Source organism: Sinocyclocheilus grahami, unplaced genomic scaffold (genome assembly GCF_001515645.1).
Source record: "Sinocyclocheilus grahami isolate Dianchi unplaced genomic scaffold, SAMN03320097.WGS_v1.1 scaffold1322.1, whole genome shotgun sequence".
In the NCBI taxonomy this organism is placed as follows: domain Eukaryota; kingdom Metazoa; phylum Chordata; class Actinopteri; order Cypriniformes; family Cyprinidae; genus Sinocyclocheilus; species Sinocyclocheilus grahami.
Window position 1 is genome coordinate 59,672 of NW_015506501.1, and position 1,475 is coordinate 61,146.

The 1,475-nt window shown below is 46.4% G+C and overlaps 1 protein-coding gene across 1 annotated transcript in view; it reads left to right on the forward strand.

Annotated features, from left to right (window-relative positions):
- The window catches only part of LOC107569204 (synapsin-3-like), an 8,464-nt gene extending 7,003 nt beyond the window's left edge, over positions 1–1,461 (forward strand). The window contains exons 5-8 of the mRNA XM_016255226.1: positions 376–504; positions 589–664; positions 1,028–1,181; positions 1,285–1,461. Of these exons, the coding sequence (XP_016110712.1) occupies positions 376–504; positions 589–664; positions 1,028–1,181; positions 1,285–1,408 (483 nt within the window). The 3' untranslated portion in view covers positions 1,409–1,461. The remainder of the gene's footprint in view (positions 1–375; positions 505–588; positions 665–1,027; positions 1,182–1,284) is intronic.
- The last annotated feature ends 14 nt before the right edge of the window (positions 1,462–1,475 follow it).

Below are 1,475 nucleotides of genomic sequence, written 5' to 3' on the forward strand. Positions count from 1 at the left end.
GTGTGTTTGTGTGTGTGTGTGTGTGTGAGTGTATATGTGAGTGAGTGAGTGTGAGTGAATGAGTGTGTGTGTGTGCATGTTTATGTGGTTTATGAGGACACATTTGTATAATGACATGGGTATGACATAGGTATTACAACGAGAAGGTGATTTATGAGGACATTTTCAGTCTCCCCGTAATTCAAAACGCTTATAAATCACACAGAATGGAGTGTATTGAAAATCTGAAATAGCAGAAAGTCTCCTGTGAGGGGTAGGTTTAGGGGTAGGGTTGGTGTAGGGCAATAGAATATACGGTCTGTACAGTATAAAAACCATTACGCCTATGGAGAGTCCCCACTTTTCACAAAAACAAACCTGTGTGTGTTTGGTCAGGTGATGGACAGCTCGATGCCTCTGATCGGAGAGCATGTGGAGGAGGACCGGCAGCTGATCTGTGATCTGGTCATCAGTAAGATGGCCTTCGCTCTGCTGGGAGTGACCACACCACAAACATCCACGAAGGTACCACGGTCATGTGCTCATTTACACTCAACCTGAGCATCAGTCTGTGGAGTTTAACACGTGTGTGTGTGTGTGTGTGTGTAGACTCAACCTGGACCGCAGACGACTCAACCGAGACGAGCTCCAGGTGAACAACACACTCAATCGGCACACGCCAGCGGTCAGAAGCATGGAAAGAAGTCTCCTCTGATCACTAGAGCTGCGTTTTTTAAATAAAAAATACTGTAAAACTGTGAAATATTATTAGAATGTAAAACAGTTTTCTCTGTGAATCTCTGTTAAACTGTAATGTATTTCTGTGATGCGCAGCTGTATTTTCAGCATCATTACTCCAGTCTTCAGTGTCACATGATCTTCAGAAATCATAAAAACATATTTTTTAAATTATAATAATATTTCAAATTTTTTACAGTATTTTTGATCAAATAAATGCAGCTTTGATGAGCTGAAGAGACTCATTACATCTACAGTAGCTGCTCATCAGGTGTGTTACTAGCGTGCGTGCGTGTGTGTGTGTGTGTAGGTGGTCCTCATTCAGGCTCTGGTTCTCCGTCTCAGTCGGGTCAGGCGTCTCCTCAGCGCGCTCGATCTGCCACCACCTCTCCCAGTCAGGCCTTCCAGCCCGGGCCCATTCCCTCCAGCGGAGCCGGATCCCAGAAACAACCCGCGCAGCTCAAGTAAGAGCCTGCTTCTCTCTCCGTGTTTCAGTTACTCTGTAAAGGATGAGAAACTGCAGCGATTCATGATCTGTGTCTGATGAATGTTCGTTGTCTCTTGCAGTAAATCGCAGTCGCTCACCAACACCTTCAGCGAGACGCTGCGTGGAAACCTGACGGACGACGAGGCCAAAGCAGAAACCATCCGCAGCCTCCGCCAGTCCTTCGCCAGCCTGTTCTCCGACTAACACACACACACACACACTCACACTCACACTCACACACACACACACACACACACACACACACACACAC